This window comes from Carassius gibelio, chromosome B18 (genome assembly GCF_023724105.1).
Source record: "Carassius gibelio isolate Cgi1373 ecotype wild population from Czech Republic chromosome B18, carGib1.2-hapl.c, whole genome shotgun sequence".
In the NCBI taxonomy this organism is placed as follows: domain Eukaryota; kingdom Metazoa; phylum Chordata; class Actinopteri; order Cypriniformes; family Cyprinidae; genus Carassius; species Carassius gibelio.
This window is the reverse complement of record NC_068413.1, coordinates 24,438,946-24,459,407: the sequence shown is the minus strand read 5'-3', so window position 1 is coordinate 24,459,407 and position 20,462 is coordinate 24,438,946. Positions and strand designations below refer to the sequence as shown.

Sequence of the window (20,462 nt, the reverse complement as noted above, 5' to 3'; positions counted from 1 at the left end):
CAACAGTGTCCTGAAATTATTGAAAGTCATGCATTCTCGACTGGGAGAGAGTTAGGATTACTGTATAAGAATTAGTAGGAACAATGGGAAAAAGTATAACCCATGTCAACATTTTTTTTTAATTATTATTATCTCAAAGATGGTAATAGTGAATAAAAGAAAATTATTAAATGAGGGACATCATTTAAAGTCTGTTAGGAAGTTTAAGTTGTTTTCTGATTTCTTCAGGGTGAGCAGTGCAACATTGTGCCGGATAATGTGGACGACATTGTGGCTGACATTGCCCAGGAGGAAAAAGAAGAAGGTTTGCATCTCTTTATCGACCTTGAGAGAGAGAGAGAGAGAGAGAGAGAGAGAGAGATTTAACTATTCAATATCCAGAGTAACTCTTCAGGACCGACCAAGAGTAAACTGTATTCTTGAGAGGTTATGCTATGTTTGGGAGACATGAGAAAATTAATCACAGTATATTTTCATATATTTTCAACTGACCTATCGGTAAGCTCTTCCCCTTGAACGCAGACTAGACTTTAAAGATCCGAAGCTTGCATAGTTTTTATGGGGTTTATGCTTAAAAACTTGAAAAACAATATGCCTGTGGTACTTGTAACACTGATTCCAGGTATACTGAGAACATGGGCAATGGAATTTATTTTATTATATTTCCTAAACCAAAACAAAACTGAGCAAAATGTCTGTAAGCATTCCCAGTGAAGATTCCCCAATCCCAATGAAGACAAACACTTTCATTTTCTGGTTGTCATACTCTCACTGTTACAATTTTTATCTGCTCAAGCAGAACATTAATGTCATATTTCACTCCAGCAAGGTATCTCTGGCTAATGTTAAAGTTAGTGAGTCCATGCATGCTCACGTGCAAATAAGAATAGCGAACTGTTCTCACATCCTGTACAGTGAAGGGCAAAAACACAACCGAAAGTCTACATTTCACTATCTGTTAATATTAAACTGGTTAAATGTAAATTAATTTAATCGTACCTTGCAGTAAACAGTTTTTATCCAGGATTTTTTTCATCTGCAATTGTGATGACCTCAACATGAGTGAGACTTCTCCTGCTTGCAATGTGATTTGAAAATATTTTATATGCCTACAGGGCATAGTCATCCTTCTGTGTTTATTATGTATCAAAAATATATAGGGACAAGGTTTTCACACTGACAGCTGTCATTGTAAGACAGTTAGCAACTCCGAGGTCGCAACAGTAAATGAGGGGGGCGGGGCTTACCGATAGGTTGTTGTTCTTCAGGTTCTTCCAGAATATGTTAGATGAAAAATCACATTTGTATGATAGAACAGTTTAGGTGAACTCAATATAAACTTTCATAGCTCATGAGACTTAATGGAAATCTCAGTTATCTTTTATTAAAATCCCGAGCTTGGTCTCTGATGTTTCTTACATAATCCCTTCAGAGAAATAACTATTGTTACATACAAGAATACACAATAACCACAACAAAACTTGTTTCCTGTCAGATTAGAGAGATATTACATTAGGGCTTTAGAGTTTATATTGAAGTACATCTCTTTAAACAAAAGTTTAAGCAAAAGTTGATATTTGCTTTCCATTTAATCTCACAGATGTGTATTTGAAACAACAACAACAGCTTAAAAACGTTCCCAGTATTTATTTATTTTTTTTTTATATATATAAAATTATAATAATTCTGTCTTATGGGCACTCCCTTTATGAGATTCAATATTGCTTACAGTCAGAAATGTTCTTATTATGAGTCTTTCATCCTCCTACTTTTTCTTTTCTGTTTTGTAAGATGACACTCCAGAGACATGTATCTACTCCAACTGGTCTCCGTGGTCCGCGTGCAGCTCCTCGACATGTGAGAAGGGGAAAAGGATGAGGCAGAGGATGCTGAAGGCACAGCTGGATCTCAGTGTGCCCTGTCCGCATACTCAAGACTTTGAGCCGTGCATGGGGCCCGGCTGCAGTGATGAGGGTCAGAATCAAACACACACAAAATCAGGATTTTAGTCCCCATATGGAAAGGAACATAGAAGTTATTGTCATTCATATCGATATTATCTCTGATTAAAATGTACTGAAAAAGTCTACTATAGGTCTTTTTTCAGACTTCAGAATAATATTACTCGGCCACTGGTGCCACCTTGTGGTCATAAAATATAATGAAATTGCTAAAAATGCTTATAACTTTGAAAACTATTAGACTATTTTCATGGGACTTTCAAGGGTTTGGTATGAGTCCTGGCCAATATCAAGAACAACAATATCAAAAAATATAATAATAATAATAATAATGATAATAATAATAATAATAATAATAATAATAATAATAATAATAATAATAATAATAATACAATTAATTATGTATTATAATCAGTTATATTATATATTTATATATATATAAATAATATTAATAATATTATATATATATATATATATAATTTGTATTTTTTTATTATATTATTTTTTTTTTTTTTTTTGGACACCAGCTCCAATTTTTGGGGTACCTACAGGTGATGAAATGGATGTTTCATAATGATATCCACAATTGTTAGTAGAATATAGTATGTAAAGACACAATATCAAAATAGCAATCATGGGGGTAGGAAGTATTATAACATATAATTTATTTATTTAATTATTTTATCTTATCCATAGTTCTCCCTGTAGCAGATTGATTAATACATGGTTCATTAATTCATTCATTCATTTTTTGGTTGTTTGTCTTTCATTCTTTCTTTCTTATTTTCTTTCTTTATTTCTTTCTTTAAATTTACCAGTCAAAACATAACAAAATATAATTTTATGGTGAGCCAACCTTTACTCTCCATTTTTGTATATACCAAGAGCTTAATTGATCAGACATCTTGGGCCACCCTGTCTTGAACAGGAACTTTTTTTTCAAATGCCCTAAAGCAATGCTAACTAGATATTTTTTTTATCAGGAAACATAATATTTGCATCATTCTTGGGTAAGGTTGCATCTTACTTCTCTACGGGCAGTAATATTGATTTCCACTTGGAGACATTAAAAGGTCACAGCAGCTTTTGCATAGTTTTTGTTGCCAGAGTGGAAATCTATATAAAAAATGCATAGCTTATTTTGTTTTATTGTTAATTCAGACAGGAAACACTGGCAAGTTTACTTGAGTTTATTGAACTTTTACTTCGTTATTGTGGGCGACATTCCTCTCGTTTCTTTATCTTAATGCAATACAAGTTCTAAATACTTCAGTTTATTCCTAACGTGCCATCCACTTTTCTCTTGGCAATGAGCGATGCCCATTCGCAAATGATTCACTCTTTTGAGTAAATTCTGTTCACAAAAATAAAAAAAAATAAAAAATAATGTGTCAAACCATTTGTCAAACCAGTGAATTGGTTCACAAATCTGTTTGAATGATTTGTTCAGTTCCCTGCCGCCTGCGCTGAGCTGTCTGAAGCGGTTCACTCAGAATTGTAACAGAAAGTTTAAGAACATCAAGAGCATTGAAGACGTGGCTCTGGATCTACAGTCAATTGAAAGAAAATTTGCAAAGGCTATTGTTTGCTAGCGATGAAGATCTTTATTAGATTAACACAGCATGTGCTGTCCATGGTTCAACAGGTATAGCTCAGGCTACATTATATTACAGTACACAATACCACTATGACATTACCAGTTTGTTGTACGTGTAACTTATGCATTAAATACAATGTATAATTTTTTACATTAAATAAGCTGTCACAGATTATGAAATTAATACCCTCCAAAACTGTGTTAGTTATGTTCCAGGAGGAATGCCTTTGCCTAGGCACAATTAATATGGATATTTCCACAATATTTAGGCTTGCAGAAATATACATTTGTTTACTTTTTGCTGAACATTCAGAAGAAGATCAGTCAATATGCATTTGGTTAGTTATGTTCAGATGTTCGGTAACTTAGCTTAACTTGTGAGAAGTTTTCACTCTACTCTGTGTCAGAGGTTATTTATACATATACATAACTAATATACTTTAAAATATAATTTAATTCAGTGATGCAAATCAGAATTTTCATTAGCTATTATTCTAGTTTTCAGAGTCATATGATCCTTCAGAAATCATTGTAATATATTGATTTATTACCAGTGCTGGAAACAGTTTTGCTGCTTAATATTTTTTGGAACCTGTGACATTTTGTTTAGGATTCTTTGATGAAAAGTATTTCTGAAGGATTATGTGACACTGCAAGACTGGAGTAAAGGCTGAAAAAAAAAAAAAAAAAAAAAAAAAAAAAAAAAAAAAATATATATATATATATATATATATATATATATATATATATATATATATATATATATATATATATATAAATTACTTTTACTTTTTTTGGTACTCTACCCACCTCTGCCAGGATGTCATATTTACTCATGGTTTTATTAGTGATTCAATAAGCCACATTTTATCAAGCAGAATAAATGCCAGTAATTTTAGAGAAGAGGGAAGTAGGCATTGCACCATAACGTTTAATCTTTCCCATCTGACTATAACTGATTAAGTAATATTAGCAATTCATTGTGGCATTGTATATTATTAAGCTTTTTTATTTATATATATATATATATATATATATATATATATATATATATATATATATATATATATATATATATATATATATATATATATACAGCTAGAAAATGTGTTGCCCACTATTATGATGTAATTGTTCTAGTAGTGCTGCCCCTTGACCAAGATGTCTTTGCCAGGCCCTGGAAACCAGCTTCCATGTTCCAAAACAGTGATTCCAAACCATGTTTCTGGTGCCCCATCTGTAACATGGCTGGAAACCACTGTTCCAAAACATCTGTCAACTTAAGCTAATTAGGGCCCGAGCACCGATGGTGTGAGGACCCTATTGTATCTGCTCTGTTAGTGCCCAACCACCGATGGTGTGAGGACCCTATTGTATCTGCTCTGTTTCTTATTATTATTCTTCCGCTTCTCCAAAATTAATTGCATTTTTGAGGGCTTAAACATGCTCAAAAAGTCATGAAAGTTTGCACATGCGTCAAACCTGGTGAAAATTTTAATCTGATATAGGATTCAGAAGAGGGTGTGGAAAAATGGCTCGACAGCGCCCCTATGCTAAAAAAATCAACAGCCTTCCAACTTTGTTTCACGTACATGCACGAAAATAGGCACACACATGTAACACACAAATACCTACAAAAAAGACTCTTGGAGCAAAATTCTAAACCCAATGGGAATATAATATTATGAGCAAATTTTGAGCATTTTTTGTAATTTCCATTCGTTGTATTTTAACGAACTCCTCCTAGAGATTTATTCAGATCAACACCAAATTTGGTCCGCCTAATCTAAAGGCGTTTGAGATGTTAAATTGCGAAAATCTTTAGTTTTCATCGAAGAGCATGTCCGTGGCGGCCTGGCGAAATTTGATGATTCGCCATGAAAAATTAAGTTGCTATAACTCCAATCTGCCCCAAACTTCACATGTTTGATAAGACTCCTGACCTGTACAGACTGACATGCCCATATTCAGTTATAGTCATAGCGCCACCTATTGGCAACAGGAAGTGACACATTTAACACTGCAACAAACTACTCCTAGAAATTTTATGACATCAGTGTCTTTTTTGTGGTCAGTCTTATCTAAAGGCCTGTTGTGAAGTTGTGAAGATCTTGAGTTTTCATTAAAAGGCGCGTCCATGGCGCCATGACGAAGTTCGATGTCTCGACATGGGAATAAAAGATGTTATAACTCAGGCATAAAATGTCTGATCTTCCCCAAACTTCACATGTGTCATAAAAGTCCTAGCCTGAACAGATCTGTAGGCCAATATTCCATCGGGTGTGGCAAAATGGCTCGATAGCGCCACCCATACAATTTCAACGGAGTGCGCCTCGAGCTACGTTTCACGTACATGTACAAAAATCGGTAGACACATGTAACACACCAATACCTACCAAAAAGTCTCTTGGTACGAAATCCGAATCCCAACAGAAAGTCGGTTATTTAGAATTTCTCTTCAAAATTGGTGTTGTTTTTGTCATTTTCAGGGGTTGTACTTTAACAAACTCCTCCTAGAGATTTATTCAGATCAACACCAAAATTGGTCAGTGTAATCTAAAGGCCTTTGCAATGTTAAATTGCGAAGATCTTGAGGTTTCTTTAAAGGGTGTGTCCATGGCGGCCTGACAAATTTCGATATTTCGCCATGAAAAAGTAAGTTGCTGTAACTCAGACATACAATGTCCAATTTGCCCCATACTTCATGTTTGATAAGACTCCTGACCTAAACAGATCTACCTGCACATATTCAGCCATAGTCATAGCGCCACTTGCTGGCAACAGGAAGTTACTTATTTTATACTGTGACAAACTACTCCTAGAAATTTTTTGACATTAATGTATTTTTTGTGGTCAGTCTAATCTAAAGGCCTGTGCAATGTTAAATTGTGGAGATTTTGAGTTTTTGTTAAAGGGCGTATCTATGGCGCCAGGAAAAATTTTGATGTCTCGCCACAGCAAGGGAAGTTGTTGTGACTCAGGCATAAAATGTCCGATCTTCCACAAACTTCACATGTTCAATGAGAGTCCTGGCCTGAACACACCTGAAGGCCAATATTCCATTATAATGATAGCGCCACCTGCTGGCAACAGGAAGAGTGGCATATATATGGAATATATATATATATATATATATATATATATATATATATATATATATATATATAGATAGATAGATATAGAATATATATTATATATATTCTCCACTTATATTTATGACTTTAAATGCACATTTCTCACCGTTCACCTTTTTACTAAAGCCACTCGCTGCTGGTGAGCCCGGGTGCGAGGGCCCGTTCATCGCTGCTTGCAGGTTTAATTTGATCTGTGTTTTTTTTAGCAGGGCTGGTGGCTGAGTGTTAAAAGATTTTTTAACAAGGACATGACTAACAGTGATCTTTTACAGATGCTTCCACGTGCATGATGTCGGAATGGATCACATGGTCACCATGCAGTATGTCTTGTGGAGCAGGTGTGCGTTCTAGGGAGCGCTATGTAAAACAGTTTCCAGATGATGGCTTTGCTTGCACTCATCCCACTGAAGAGACAGAGCCATGCACTGTCAATGAGGACTGCTGTGAGTATTATTTACCTGTGGACTCATAACAAGCCAAATTCATTGAAATATAACAGATGTTTACAGTCATAGTTTTATTGATTCATCACAGTTTACTTATTTTTTATTAATTTTGACAATTGCCAATTGTGGGGGAAGGAAATGTTGATTAAAATGTTCCTATACCCAAAGTTCCTGTGCATAATTTACTGTACTTGGATTCCTGCTAACATCCTTATTCATCTAAATGTTCTATGACTGTTTTCATGTATTGTTCAGATTAGTAGAATAAATTAAAATAACAACTAGCCATTCAAATCCTTATTTTATATTTTAACCTTTTTTTTTTTATTATTATTATTATATTTTTTTTAATAATCTTTAAACAGAATTCTGTGCTTCTATCATTTGTATTGTGTATGTTTCTGTGTGTAGCTCCAAGCAGTTGCTTGGTTACTGAATGGGGTGAATGGGATGCATGCAGCGCCACCTGTGGGCTTGGCATGAAAAGACGGGAGCGGATGGTGAAAATGCCCCCATCTGATGGCTCCATTTGTGGGGCTGAGGTGGTGGAAGTGGAGAAGTGTATGATGCCAGAATGCCGTGAGTGCAAACACTCACATGCATGTCTATATTAATATACTGTATGCACATCCATGTATGCTAAATAGATTCCCACACAGTGTCTGTGAATGTCTGGGTCGCATCTCCACAAGTACATATTAACATTCACATGTTCATATGGATACCCAGAACACAAGTAGTGAGCACACTGCCCCACTTTAACATATTCAAATCAATAACTCAAAAAAAAAAAAAAAAAAAAAACACTCGCAAACATATTCAGCCAATTTAACATGAGTTTTTTTTTTTTTTTTTTTTATAAATAACAAATACAAAAATATATATATATTTTTTTATATTATAAAATACACATACACTCAAATTTGCATGCATGCCAATATTATCTTATTCACACACACACACACACAAAAAGTCTACATTAACATTCTCACAAACAAGTCCAGATTAATGTTTTTACACAGAATAAACGCCCACATGTCTGCAGTTCTCAGTGTTATGATGCTGAGTTTTTTGTGTGTATAGATACAATCCCATGTTTACTGTCCCCCTGGTCGGACTGGAGCGATTGCAGTGTGACGTGTGGTAAAGGCACACGGATGCGTCAGCGTATGCTCAAATCACCTGCAGAGTTGGGAGAATGCAATGAGGAGCTGGAACAGATGGAGAAATGCATGCTGCCAGAGTGTCGTGAGTTACACATGCTCTTTCTCTATCACACACACACACACACACACACACACACACACACACACACATAACAGTTAACAGCTCTCACACATAACAGATACACAGTATGTGTCTCAGTGTGTGCCAGTGTGTTAGTCAGTCCTAATTGTGACAGTGGCTCCAGGAGAAGTAGAGTTAAAGTCTGACCTGTCTGGCCATCCATCATAAAAAAAAGAGATACATTGTGATAACAAGTTGGCTTGCCCCACCCTTTGAAATATCAGACCATCTGAGTAACTGTAGGATACTCTTTTCAACTTGGCATGATTTGGGACACTCCAATTCTAATCTCTGATATGATTTAGTGCAGATATTATGCAAGTTGGGACATCTGAAGTGTGTAGCTCCAGAAACAGGACAGAAGATTTCTGACAACTTCTTAACTCAACTTCTTCATTGAACTGTTGTATATTTGCAATGCAAAGCCCTTATTATATGCAGACACATATTATATCACTATTTTATTATTGAAACATACAATGATTTTACTTATTTAGTACTTTACATTTTAGTGAGATAATGAAGCCTTGGTTTCTTTTAAGAAATACATTACTATTACAAATTAATACCTCTTGTGGCAGATTTCATTTATTTATTTTAGAGACTCACATTATTTCCAAAATTGTCTTGACAAGGGCTTAATTTAAGATTACATTTCTGGTTGAGTCATGACATAAGGATTGCGCAGGCAGATAGTTCCTTTAAATAAATTTGCCAGCGGTCATATTGTTCACTACATGACAAAAGCTGAATGGTCTGAAGGCAATGAAAATGCTCGCTCAGAATTTAAAGACTCTGGTTCAGTTTTCACTGTAAACTTGTCCTTCAACACACTATTAGAATTTCTCTGAAATCCTCCTCTTCCTCAGAGCCACCTGTCTAGATCTACTATTACATTTATTTATGTCTATTCATGCAGCCGAAGCACATTTTACATGGTCACAGTAGTGTGTCTGTGTATCTACTGGCGGTAGCAATTCCATACTTGCTCTGCAGCAGCGTACATAGCAGATCTAGTATGCCAAGACCAAATAATTTAACACATAAAACTACTCAGAGAGTTGTCATGACTGAAATGTTTTATCAGAAATACACTGGAAAGATAGACAGCTGTGATGTGAACCAGTGACAGTGTTGGGTGTAACGCATTACTGTAATTAAATTACAGCTCATTTTTAGGTAATTTGATTACAGTTAATTTTAAAGTACTTGCATTAGATACTGTAAATATTTTCAACAGTTCTAAAATCAATATTGAATTTGAAATCTAAATGTACTTTCTAAAGATACCTTAAATACTCAGATACGGATAAGACTAAAATCCATCAAATCAAAAAAAAAAAAAAAAAAAGGCTTACTTTTATTTGTGTACACTGACAATAAAAAAAAAAAAAAAAATTCAAAATAAACAAAACAATTTCTGCCATCTAGGTCTCTTTGAGCAACTTTCTATATGTCACAAATTCAGCAAATATTTGATGCAGAGACATGAGAAAATATGTCTATAAAAGGCTTGTGTCTACTTTTAAAATAATGAATTCAATTGAAAACAAATATTCTATGATTATATAATCAGTATGAAACTAAAGCTAGGTACAATCTTTCCCGTATCTGAGGTTGAAATGTCTAATTTTAAATTAATTAATTTAAATCGAAAACTAATATTATCTGATTGTTATCTGTATGAAAATAAAGCTAGGTACAGCCTTTCCCATACCTGATCTTGAAATATCAACTTTTAAATTAAAAAATTCAAATTGAAAATTAATATTATTAATAATTAATAATTATTACTAGTAATATTATTAAAAAATAAATTAATAAATTAATAAATTAATAATAATAATAATAATAATAATAATAATAATAATAATAATAATAATAATAATAAACATCCTCTTTTAAATCATACAATTTCCCCTGAGATAGGCATATTGATGGCATATTACTCTGTTTGAATATTGTCTCTTTTGATGTCTTTCTCTCTAGCGATGGATTGTGTGATGACAGAGTGGTCCGAGTGGTCAGAGTGCAGTAAATCCTGTGGGAAGGGTCACTTGATCCGCACACGCATGATCACTCTGGATGCTCAGTTTGGTGGGGATCCGTGCCCCGAGACCACACAGAGAAAAACATGCAAGATCAAGAAGTGTAATCAAGGAGGCATAAACAGTGAAGAGAGGAAGAGGCGCAAGGAAGACCGTAAGAAGAGGAGGAACAAACAGGGAAGGGAGGAGAGTGCCGATGACCTCGCAGGTGAACATGCAAGTATCACTGTTAAAGGAATAATCCACACAAAAAATGCTATTCTCTCATCCTTTACTTACTTACTCATGCCTTTTGTTCTTCTGTGTATACAGAACATAAACATGGATTTTTAGAAAAATAACCTGTGTTTGTGAGTTCATATAATGCAACTGCCTTAAAATTGTTGCTTTAAAACATTAAAAAACAAACACGACGGTTATATATATATATATATATATATATATATATATATATATATATATATATATATATATATATAAAATCACAGTTGATAAATCAATGTCTTTTAAGCAAAAGAAATAAGAAAATGAGAGAAAAAATGCATGAGAAAAAAGGCTAATACTTTTAAACTTTTTAACTTAATAATCACTTACAACTGTCAGCATGTTGTGAAGCATTTGTGAGTTCATATAATGCAACTGCCTTAAAATTGTTGCTTTAAAACATTAAAAAACAAACACGACGGTTATATATATATATATATATATATATATATATATATATATATATATATATATATATATATATATATATATATATCACAGTTGATAAATCAATGTATTTTAAGCAAAAGAAATAAGAAAATGAGAGAAAAAATGCATGAGAAAAAAGGCTAATACTTTTAAACTTTTTAACTTAATAATCACTTACAACTGTCAGCATGTTGTGAAGCATATTGTGAAACAATTACATTTCTTTAACAATTAAAACTTAAAATTTTAAAGTTTGGGTGGAAGTTCCCTTAAATAATCACATTACATGATTTAATTTATTATTATTATTATTATTGTTATTATTTTTTATTTTATTTTTATTTTTTAGCAAGCCAGCATGACATTGCTGCTGACTATAGCCATGCACAGTCCTCAAATATAGGCCCTAGCCCTGCCCTGGCCCAACCTTTGTCCGACAGCTTATCAGAATTACTGACCCATTCCAACCCGAGCCTTTTTTCCCCTTTCTGCCAAAACAGCTTATACTACTATTTCACCTACTAAAATAGTGCATTTATGTATGTAATGGTAAAGTGATGATATTTAATTTCATTTTGTATCAAGTTAATTTAGGGAAAAAAAAAAAAAAATCTATTGATATAAAACAATTCAAGCACATATCATAGTGTTAGTTTAAATGTATACCCTAGATAAATGTGTGTTACACATACATGACAAATACAATATATCTACAAAAACTCTTTCATTATGAAGTCCATAAAGATGAATTTCTCTCTTCAAGGTGTGTCTAATGAGGATATGGCAAGTCAGGATCGTCAACTTCATCTTTGTGACACTGGCTCAGAAAAACACTAGTTTATTAATAAATAAACAAAATATCTTCTTACTGTTTCCCCGACACATTCATGATAATAAGGTCTACTGGGGCTTTTGCGGCAAGCTTTAGCCTATTGTGTGTGTTGCACACGGAACACTTCCAGCTGGGCTGAAGGCACACTCGCTGCTGCTGCTGCTGCTGGTGGCTCATTAAACACTGTCCGAGCCACTCAGTCAGTCAGATAGTCACGGTATAATTTTTTTTTTCATAACCATAATTGATGGATGTCTAAAATATAAGAATAAGGAGAAGCCTAAAACAGACCCGATGCCTAGCTCAGGTCTGAGATATGACGTGTACTGTATATTGTATACCCTAGGGGCGTAAATTAGTTGGGGCCCCTCAGGCCAGGCTGATATGCATGGCTCTACTGCTGACATTTACCATTAGTAATTCTGCATCATCACATCACCCATAGAGATACTGACCTTAGAAAATCAGTATCATGTTATCACTTATAGAATATGTAAAATAAGCATCAAAACGTTACCACTGAAGACACTGACAATGCTTTTATTTTTTTATTTTTATTTTTTCTTTATAAATAAGCATTATAACATCAATACTTCTGATACTGTGGATACTGGGGTGTAACAAAATAGCATCAAAGCTAGCTCTTTTTTTAGTCCTTCAGAGTTATAACATTAAATTACATGTCATTACAACATGTCATTAAAATTTGAAATGATGTATCAGAGAACTACTGATGCCAACACTCTTCCGATGGCAAACCAGAATCAACCTCTCCACTGCAGATGCTATAATTCTGTTAAAGTAATTCTGTTTAATAGCATTGCCACTACAGATGAGACAGAAGCTCTCCTTTACTAATTCATAATATCCTAACCACTACAGACAGTGTCTCTCAATAAAAGGACCGATGATTTGATCACCAGTTGTATCTGGTCTATGTTTATTCCTGCAGGATGCAAAATGAAGCCGTGGTCTGCATGGACTGACTGTACCAAGCTGTGTGGTGGGGGAATCCAGGAGCGTTTAATGACTGCCAAGAAGAGATACAAGAATGCACAACTAACTAGCTGTAAAGACCGAAAGGAGATACGGGCCTGCAATGTCCATCCCTGCTAGGGCAGTATTTGAGTGGGCTTGCGTGATGGGACCCAAACTAGATTATGAACAGACTGTCACACACTGTCTTGCAGTTATTTAATGCACTCTGTTTGGGATTGGAAAACTGCAAAAGGTAGTCTGTAATTTTTACTTTTATTTTCTAGAATTTATAGTGACCCAGGCATTATCTAGCCTGTAAAGGAATAGGAAACCAAGAGGGAAGGTGCTCAGAGTTGCAATGTACTGTACAAATTTGGATGTATTAATATGCATTAGTATTTGAGAGTAACAGTCCTCTATCGAACTTTGAAGAGGGAGTTCTTTTGAATATTGATTTTTTCCATGGAGTATCAAAGATTAATGTGTTCTGACATGAAATTCAAAACAAATTTCTCCTTTTATACTCTGTGATCCAAACACTCACACATAAAAAAGAAACACTGACAGCTACCCATGTTCACTTTTACCCTATAATCAAAATGATCAGAGGAGCTACATTTAGATGCATGCAAACCATTCATTCAGGATATCTGAAATGTTGTGGCCATAAATATCTAGTTTTTTTTTTTTTTTTTTTATTATTGCTTTGTAGCCTGTGAATGCTAATTTTAGACAAAAAAATTCAGATGGCACTTAGAGGCTTTTGCATATGAACTAGGTATTAGTATGTAACATTTTAGGTACAACAAAATATACAAAAACTGAACAAAATCCTACATTTGTGCATTTTAATAGACACTGCAATGTACAATATGGGCATATTAACAACATCTAAACTGTAAACACGGTAACATATTTACACATACAGAAGTGTGACATAATTTCAAATATTTTATCATAACTATATTTGTATAGTTAAATTTTTACCATTTCATTTATGTTTTAGATTCCTTGACCTACCACAAACCTAATCGTATGTATGAAACATAAAAAAGGCAGCACCAAAGCAGCCCACATGTCTAATGTGTTTCTCTGTTTCTTGCTGAAAATCACATTCCAATATATTTAAGGCACACATATTTTGTTCAAATGCATATATTTTAAGGTTTAAAGTTTTTTTTTTTTTTTTTTTTTTTTTTTTACTTTATTTAATGCGATTTAAAACATAATCTGATCATAAATACAAAATCTAACAATTAATTACATACATTCAATAGTCCTAATTAAGTATTTATAGACATGCTTTTATACAAAGTTTTTCATATGTAAATATTTTGATTTAGATGCTATTAATACATCAGTATTGTACATTTTATTTTATGTGCAAATGGTAGATCCACACTTTGCAGTAATTTAAGTAAAAATACTCACGAGATGATGTTAACATACTGCACAATTTATTACAAAATTGTTTACTTGCATCTAAAGAGGGCTATTCTGCTTTGACATCCTCAGTAAATTTAGCTTTTTATTTTATTTAGCGTTTCAATATAAAGTGGTCCAAAAAGTGTTTTGACACCCAGAGTCATACTTGAAATGAATGATTTTTCATTGCACTGGAAAATACAATTTCAAACCAAATGGCATCTGAAAACGAATGTCAGAGAAATACAAGTACTCACAAGTAGCAGAGCAAACTTTTTTTTTTTTTTCAATTTTAATCCTGAAAAAAAAAAAAATTGCTTTTACAAAGGTTTGTTTATGTGTGTGTGTGTGTGTGTGTGTGTGTGTAACAGTAACAACCATACATTTAAAGTATGCTTACACAGTCTTGATGTTTTGGGGGAATATCACAACGCTAAATATTACTTACAAATAGAGAGGAGAAAAATATTAACATGAGTTGTCGGAAACAGATCTTTGGATTTCAAAGCAAACTTCCTTTCAGCATAACCTTTATGCATTACAAGAGAAGGGAAGCTCATTCAATATTCCAGTCAGTATGATGTACAGGTAATATATGCAGTTAGGTCAAAATAAATAAATAAATAAAAAACCTTCCAAGACCTAGTCATCTATACTTCTATACTTTGCCCGTATATTTGGCCTTTTATAAATCAGGCCCTAGCTGGTATATCGTTTGATTTTTAATATGTTCTTTGCCCAGAAGTATTGCCATGTTTGCAAACCAGCTTTTACATGATAACTGTAAAATAGTTTTGGGGAAAATATAATATTCTTGAGTAAAGATTATGGCCATAAGCCAGTTAAAATAATTGATGGATCTGTTGTCTTCTGTGATGATTTCTGGTGCAATTTTAGACTAAAAGCACATATAATCAGCCATTCCAGGATTTTGTATGTCTCGTGTGAAATGAATGCTGTCTATGGTCCAATGATCTGTTATGATTTTGTTCCTCGCTGTAAGACATGTAGACAGCGTTTAACTGAAATGTGTTAATTTGTTGGATTTTGATTTACTTTGGTTTTATCAACCCTTTCTGATAATGGTCTTTTTTATAAGAAATTATTCTTACCAAAGTCTTGCATAGATGTTTTGTAGTTGTCTCTCTTCCTTGTTGCTCCTCTGATTCATGATCTATGATTCATACTTTTTAAATATTTAACCTTTACAATAAAAGGAAATGTAACAAAGTGCCTAATTCATTTTCTGATTATTTGTGCAAAAGGTGTCATCATATAACTCCACATATTACAACAGTACAGATTCATCTATATAAAAAATTTGGTTTTGCCGCAAGGCTTGGTCTTGGGCTGCAAATACCATATGTGTGTACTTTTTAATGATACATTATTTTTTTTATTTTTTTTTTTTTGTGAAACATGATAAATAAATTTCAGCTTAAGTTAATATATTATTATTATTATTATTATTATTATTATTATTATTATTATTATTATCAACAACAAAAAACAACAACAACAACACAGTAGTTTAAACAATTTCCTAAATTCAATTGTATTGCCTATGAACACAGCTCTGTCTCTTGTATTTGGCCACAAGAGGGAGGTATGAAGATATCTGTTTGGACCAGACAAATGAAGGGAAGTTAGAGTTCTTCAGTTCTACAAACGTTCCTGTAAAAGTTCATGCTGAGACGTGCCTGCAAAGTGTGATTTTGCAATTGCCTAGTTTCAGTTTGCTAATTCCACAGTTATTTTCACACCAAGAAACAGACTTCCTGAGAAGTTTATATAGATAATGTGTTTGGCACTTACACAGATCAAGTGTGGAAGGGCCTCAAACCTGCAAAATGTGTAAAAAAAAAAAAAAAAAGTAATCTGACAGAGTGACTTGGTTGACGTCACAATTCAAAATTAACATTGTTAGAATCTTGGCTGAGGAATAACTGAATTCGCAGGATATAGGTGCATGGAGAGACAACTGAGTATTATTATTATGTTTAACATTTAGAATAATTTAACATGTAGTTTGTTACCTATCATATGAATTATTGCCATTAGTATTATTATTATTCTTATTTCTTTTCTTTTTTTTCATTGTGTTATGTTTAATTTTTATATTTATATTTGTGCATGATGGGCATCATCGATATAGCTTAAACAGATAGACCCACATAAAGACGGAGAAAAAGAAGCATACCATGGAATAGTTTTCCCAGAAATTTGAACATGTGCAAGCATTGATGGTAATTGAGAACTAGGCAAATATTTTGCAAGAAATAATGGTTTTCAGTCATTTCCTCATACAAAGCTATGGCATATTTCGTATTTGCCAGAATGTTATGATCACCCCGTTACAGTATAATCTTAACAGTCAGAAATAGATTATATGAACCCAGTATCTCAAATATGATCACACTCATATGATGACAAATAATTGCTTATAAGACTTTAAAGATTAATATTTCTTTCATACAATTTTCTCATTTTTTATTTCATAGTTTATTTACAATCATACTTTAAACATCAATCCTTCAGTGAATCAAACAATCAATTAGTGATCAATAAATCAATAAAAAGAATGATAATTTTACACAAACACCTGTTACAAAGTTCTGAGTCTGTCCATCAATCCATCCATCCACCTTTCTGTAGAATTTACAAAATCATAGAAATTAAATGACACAATTTGATAAATGGATGGTTGAAAATTTCCTAGAAGATCCTGTTTCCAAATCTGAAGTGCTTTTCACACTCCTACCACTCAGGGGCAACAAAACACTTTGAAAACTACCAGGACATTATGGTGAATAAAGTGGGGTGAGTGCATGAATGGAAACAGAAAGCCCATCAAGTGCAGTTCAGAACTGCAGTCCTCATTACTAACCTGATTACCATGAGCCTGCAATAGTTTGTGATGCACCTTTTGAATGTGGTTGCCATGGGAACCTTAGTGATGGTCTTAGCCATCATAAGCTGCAGTCTCTTTGACAAATTCTGTTGCCTGAGCTCATGCTGTGCTCTACTCTAGCATATCATATGCAAACAAACACAAGTACTGTCATTTAGGTACAATATGGACACATAATTACATGAGAAAATCAGTACTCAGGTTCCCCTGAGAACAAATTACAGTGATGTAAGAGGATATGAGAGTGAATGTAGGACTGAATTATTCAGTATGCACATTAAACATTATAAATTGCTGTTGCTATGGTAACGCTGATATGCATTAGCAAGGGCTCTATTAGGGTTTGTAATAGTGATGCCTGTTGACATTTGTGTTAAACATTCATAGAAATTGCTTGGGAAAACAAGATGGTCACACGTGTTTGAGATCTGCGTAAACTGACTCAGATTTGTGTTTTCTAGTGGCCTCTCTTTCTCTCACTAATGCAGGTTTGCTTTTCTCCATTGCATATTGTGTTTAACAGCAAGTGTTTGCTCATAATCCCTGTTTAATGTTCTGCTGACATATCTAAATCTTAATAGCATAAATTGGATCTATCGCTCATTGTCAGGTGACGTCACACTCGTGGAACACGAAATGCATTATGGGTATAGCCGACATTTGTAAGGTATCAACGCTAGTGTGTTCAATTGGGAGGATTGTGTTGGTCTTAAATGTGGTAAAATGGTACGTTCTTGTTGTGTGATAGGCTGCATATCTAGTCTCATGACAGAATGGGTCACGAAGCTCAGATGCTGAAATTAATGCAAGCGTCATGCGCTTCAGTCTATGTAGTAAACAAACCCGCACGTCTCTGACATTCAATCACACAGAGACGCACTGGTCCATATGGAGATTTGATCTGATTAATTTATGCTAACTTTGACAAATTCCATGACTGTCCATATTAAAATGTAAGTTTCATTTTCATGACTGGATTTTGAGATTCCTTCCTCGTTTTCTGCTTCGCGAAAATCAAAGCGCTGAACCGGGTTTGAATGGGACCTCGGTACTACCGATACTTAAAGAAACCTGGTACCGTACATTTACATTTTTTTAGTACCGACTTGGTACCGAAGTACCGGGTCTTTTGACAACACTATACCATAAACAAGATAATTTACAATGTCTAAATATGAGGATGAAGGTAGCAATGCGGGGTCAGCACTCCAACTTAATGCAGTCAGCTCATATGGATCTATGTTATGAATGGATGACAATTTCTCCATATAACGGTCCCTGGCATCTTTATTGAATTTATCTCGGTACGGCCTTTTCTCAATCTTCTTTTGCTTCTCCAGGATTGCGAGTTATATTTACTTATTATCTAGATAGTTATCTAAGTAGTTATATTAGTTATTTATTCTATTATTTACTTCTGTTCTTGTAATCGTGGAAGTTTCAGTCAATAGTGATACCTCAAAAATGGTGCCGCGGTGAGGTCACACACAACAAACCCACGTGTCTGACAAATAGTGATAGTGCTTCTCTGCAGCTTTAGAGTGTTAAAGTTTTAATATAATATAATATGATGCAATTTAAATTTTTATTTTCTATTTGGAGTGTTACTAGCTCTTGGTGCATTAAAAAATATCTGTAAAGTTGCAAAGACTAAAGTCTTAAATCCAAAGATATATTTTTTTATAAAAGTTAATACTTGTTAAGGCTTCATTTTAACACTCCCTCACATGTCTACGTTTCTGTTAGGGAAGTTTTGCATAATGCCACCAAAATATTCATGCAAATAAAGAAGATGTACCTTTTATTTTTGCTGTTGCCTCCAGCGCCATGTTGTAGAGTTGCTGTTTGTTTCATTGTGAAAGCAAAACTACTTTGTTTGGCCTTCCAACCATGACAATATCCGCTTTGTCATGCCTAGAGCTGAGGAAATACATCAGCTTTGCACTGTGGATCACCAGATCCGTTTTCACCATGGACTAAGCAGAGTCCAGCCCAGGGTCGACACGTGGTTGCTAGGTAATTGGTAAACCAGAACCGGGAACACTTCCCATACCACCCAATGTACTTGCTACATCATTGGCAACTATGCTAATATTAGTCTGTTTCTCTCTTATTCCGAGGTCACCGTAGCCACCAGATCCAGTCTGTATCCAGATGGCAGGGTCACTGCAATCACTCAGATCCAGTACGTATCCAGACCAGATGGTGTATCAGCACCTAGAAAGGACCTCTACTGCCCTGATAGACAGCGGAGACTAGGACAACTAGATGAGCCCTAGATAAAGATCCCCTGTAAAGACCTTGCCCCAGACGACCACCAGGACAAGACCACAGTAAACAGATGATTCTTCTGCACAATCTGATTTTGCTGCAGCCTGGAATTTTTTTTCTCTCCATTCTGTCACCGATGGAGTTTTGGTTCCTTGCCGCTGTTGCCTCTGGCTTGCTTAGTTGGGGTCACTTCATCTACAGAGATATCGTTGACTTGATTGCAAATAAATGCACAGACACTATTTAAACTGAACAGCGATGACATCACTGAATTCAATGATGAACTGCCTTTAACTGTCATTTTGCATTATTGACCAATTGTTTTCCTAATGGATGTTGTTCAGTTGCTTTGACGCAATGCATTTTGTTTAAAGCTCTATATAAATAAATGTGACTTGACTTGCCGCAAGCCTCCTGATGTCCTTCGCCGATTCCGCCGGCTGTTCCTCACTCAAGCCGCTGGCTGATGCTCACTCAGGTCCTCTGGCTGTTTTTTCACTCTTTGCAAGAACAGTCTGGTTCTACTGACTCACAGTCCGTAAGTACATTTTATATTTAAATAATTGGCCAATGATGATTCAAAGTTAATTTTGAGCAGTGTAGAGTAATACTTTTTGTTTGTTGTACCTCTGATAACAAATGCAGACATGGTTTTCTGTTTGCATGGCTCGATACATAATGCAACGCATACAAAGACAGTATAAGTCATTATAATCAGTAATTACTGTATGTCTGTATGGTTGTAATGGGTTTTATTGTTTTTGTCCCTTTTTGCCGGTGTTCTCACCTAGATTTGGCCAATCACAATGCACTGGATAGCTGGCCAATCAGCGTACACCTCGTTTTTCAAACAGATGAGCTTTGTAAAAAACAACGCTT

General features: G+C 34.3%; 1 protein-coding gene across 1 annotated transcript in view; it reads left to right on the top strand.

The window, feature by feature from the left end:
• Positions 1-15,639, top strand: part of LOC127977656 (spondin-1-like) — a 228,372-nt gene extending 212,733 nt beyond the window's left edge. Inside the window, exons 10-16 of the mRNA XM_052582642.1 lie at positions 229-304; positions 1,792-1,974; positions 6,965-7,135; positions 7,550-7,717; positions 8,222-8,386; positions 10,415-10,681; positions 12,951-15,639. Of these exons, the coding sequence (XP_052438602.1) occupies positions 229-304; positions 1,792-1,974; positions 6,965-7,135; positions 7,550-7,717; positions 8,222-8,386; positions 10,415-10,681; positions 12,951-13,114 (1,194 nt within the window). The 3' untranslated portion in view covers positions 13,115-15,639. The remainder of the gene's footprint in view (positions 1-228; positions 305-1,791; positions 1,975-6,964; positions 7,136-7,549; positions 7,718-8,221; positions 8,387-10,414; positions 10,682-12,950) is intronic.
• The last annotated feature ends 4,823 nt before the right edge of the window (positions 15,640-20,462 follow it).